Below are 3,078 nucleotides of genomic sequence, written 5' to 3' on the forward strand. Positions count from 1 at the left end.
GCGTCTTCCCTGGCCGCTGTCAGGTGCTCGGTCCCTTGCATAAGGGACCTCTCGGCAGCCGGAGATTAAACTCGAGGTTAATTGGGAGGATTTTTGAAATGCCCTGCCCTATAGCAGGTTTGGGAATGGGGGTTTCTCCCGGCTTCCCATTAGGGTGAGCTGGAAGTAACAAGGAAGAATGCGTGTGGGAAACAACAGTGTTATTTTAACCTTTAAAACTGCTGCCCCGGTGCTGGCAGCGTTTGTGTACCCACCAGGCTGAACCAGCACGGTTTATTTCCTTGTGCTTGCTTTATGTTTCCTGCCTCCATTTTCTGAGCCTTTTCCTGGTTGATGTCCTCGGAGGTTGCTGCTCGCAAAGCTGGTTCCTGCAGAGCCTGATGAAGGGGCAGATCGTGGACTGCTTTGGGGTGCAGGGCATGCCGGTCTGACCTGCGGCATCCCCGGCGCGAGCCTGGGCATCAGGGAAGGGAGAGCGTGGGTCATATGTGGGAAAGGAAGGCTGCTGGAAAAGCTGCTGTGGCAGGTTGGGGATGAGCTGAGCGTGTGGGAAAGCATGAAGTTCTGGTGGGGTGAGCAGGGAGGAGAGGTGATTGCCTCCGTGCCAGCTTGGGGAGGCCACTCCTGGCTCCTTCTCATTGAGGTCTCGGAATGGAAGTGGCTTGCGTCGGTCCTAGAAAAAGGTTTTAAGGGCTTTTCAGTGAGAAGCTAATAGTCAAACAGCTGCGTCTTCCCCCTATACAAATTTAGGACAACGAATTTGGTTGTCGTATTAAAATATTTGTGCAGGGCAAAGCTGCATTGTGAGGAGACTCCAGCCTAGAAAGCAGAGGAGAGGAAGGGCCAGAGTGGCGAGAAATACCTGCTCAGGTTTGAATTAAAACCCGAGGGCAGCGGTGCCGGCTGGCGAAGGGCAGGTGGTGCCGGAATGTGAGGATGTGTGGGAGGCTGCGTGTTCCCGGCGTTGATGGGCACCTGCAGAGGCAGCCAGCTGATGGAAGCCTGGGTGCTGCAAGAGGAGCCTGGAGCTCGGTCCCATGGCACAGCACGTGGATCTGAACCTCTGGAGCCCTGCAGGTTGGCGTGCCCTCTCCCAAATGACCCGTGATGAGCAGCAGCCCTTCTCTTAGGGGCACCTGTGCCAGGGATGCTTTCAAAATCCGGCACGGCTTGATGCATCAAGTGCAAAGTCACCTGGTGTGGGTGCTCATACTTCCTGAGATGGCTGGGAGCCCCCTGGGGTTGCTGCACCTCTTGGGATGAGGAAGTCTAGGACCTGCAGAGGAGCCACCGCATCCTGGGTTGACATGGTGTCGTGTTGAGTTAAACCTCTGGCTGATGGGTGTCCTGTCCTGCAGCTCCAGCCCCTTCTGCAGGTGGTGAGGCCAGGGGTGTTGACAGCCCTGGGGTGGGATTTCTGTTAATCAGGGCTTGTTGGGGTAGCTCCTTTGTGGGGACACCCGCAGCTGTATTTGCAGCTGCAGCAAGTGCTGGGGCTGGCAGGGCAGGAGAATAGGTGCAGGCAGGTTTCTGCGGAGGTGGCTGGTGTGCCCTGGGAGGGGGTCATGGCATGGATCAGGAACGGCTGGGTGATGTCCGGGCAGGTTTTCATTCTGCTGCCAACTCTAAGGGAAAGAAATGCCCTCCGGCCCTGGCAGGGCTTTTGGTGCTGCAGAACACAAAGACTTTCTCCAGGTTATTCTGCAGCCCTGGGAGAGCTGCCCAGCAGTTGGGCATTGACCACCTTCTCCTCTTGGCCTGCACCATGCGGGGAGAAGCTGGCAGAGGAAGAGTTTGCTGTTGAGATGGCAAAACAGCTTGGGCAGTGGCCAGCTATAACCCCCCTGCTGCGTGCTCCTGGAAAAACTGCTTTCTGACATCCTTCCACCACCTCCTTTCCAAGGAGCTGGGATGTGCTGCTGGGCTGTGCTGCAGCCGTGCTGCCTGCACACCTTATTTCCCACCATCAGAAACCTGCTGGGGAAGCAGCTGGGTTGGTTCCATGATGCTGGGTTATTAAAATAAAAAAAAATAATAATTTCCTTGAGAGAGAGCATGCTGCCAAAACCTCGCCTTGGCAGCCTAAAGCTGGGACTGTCTCAGATGGGAGAAGAGCAGTTGCAGCAGATGTGGCTCGAAGATAGCAGCAGGCCCTGATTCAGGGCGGTCGTGCAGGACAGGCTGGTTCTCGTGGTGCACTGGACCTCTGCAGGCAAAATGTCCTTAAACAGTCAGACATGAAGGTGAGTCCACAGAAACGGAGAGCGGGCTGCAATCAGGTCGCTTGAGGCTGCAACCTAGAAAATACCACCGAGAGGGATTTGGGGGACCTTAGATGTTGGTGAATAAAGGTGAACATCCAGTGACCATGCAGCTGAAAAGGCAAGTGTGAGGGCTTTTTTTTTTTTTTTTTTTGCTGTGGAGCAGCATGTAGGAGCAGGGGGTGTCGTGGAAGAGCCTCTCCCCTTTGCTGGGGGTACCTGTCCCAGGGGATTAGTGCTCACCCGTTGCACATTGCCTGGGCTCTGCATCCTGTGAGCCATTGGAGCGGGACAGGCGGTGTGCTCCTGGCTGGGGTGGCTTTCTCCTGATGGCAGCATGGTGTCGGTGCCTGCAGGTAGCTCAGGGACGTTGCCTGCTGTGGGGGTTCCCATGCCCCCATCTGGCACCCAGGGCTGTGGAGCTGCCGGTTGGGTCTTGCCTGTCTGTTTGTTGGAGGAAGTTCAGCTGCTGCTTTTGGTCTGTTAGCTGGTTTCTGTATTGCCTCCGTGTGGAAGATTTAACTTGAGGCGGTTCATTAGCAAAAGCCAGTCCTTTATGAGCACCGACTCGGAGCCCAGCCCTGCTCCTCTTGCCCGGAGTGGTGCTGGCACACCCAGGTACAGGTGTGCCCCTGTTTGGGTGTCTCTCGTTTCCCAGGCCTTTGGGTGAGAAATTATCTGACGGGCAGTGCCGGGCTGCGCAGTTAGCGTGCGAACGGAGGCGAGTCCCCGGGACTCTGCCAGCTGCAGGCAGCAAGCGTCGCCTCCTCCAGGGCAAGGCTGCCCCGTGCCGCGTGCCCCCCGGGGTGGGGCCCGG

General features: G+C 56.8%; 1 protein-coding gene across 1 annotated transcript in view; it reads left to right on the forward strand.

Annotated features, from left to right (window-relative positions):
- Positions 1–2,237: 2,237 nt before the first annotated feature.
- The window catches only part of GBA2 (glucosylceramidase beta 2), a 12,620-nt gene continuing 11,779 nt past the window's right edge, over positions 2,238–3,078 (forward strand). The window contains exons 1-2 of the mRNA XM_009647365.2: positions 2,238–2,243; positions 2,920–2,927. Coding sequence (XP_009645660.1) covers positions 2,238–2,243; positions 2,920–2,927 — 14 coding nt within the window. The remainder of the gene's footprint in view (positions 2,244–2,919; positions 2,928–3,078) is intronic.

The sequence above is a fragment of the Egretta garzetta genome, unplaced genomic scaffold, assembly GCF_000687185.1.
Source record: "Egretta garzetta isolate BGI_Z169 unplaced genomic scaffold, ASM68718v1 scaffold59, whole genome shotgun sequence".
Classification (NCBI taxonomy): Eukaryota; Metazoa; Chordata; class Aves; order Pelecaniformes; family Ardeidae; genus Egretta; species Egretta garzetta.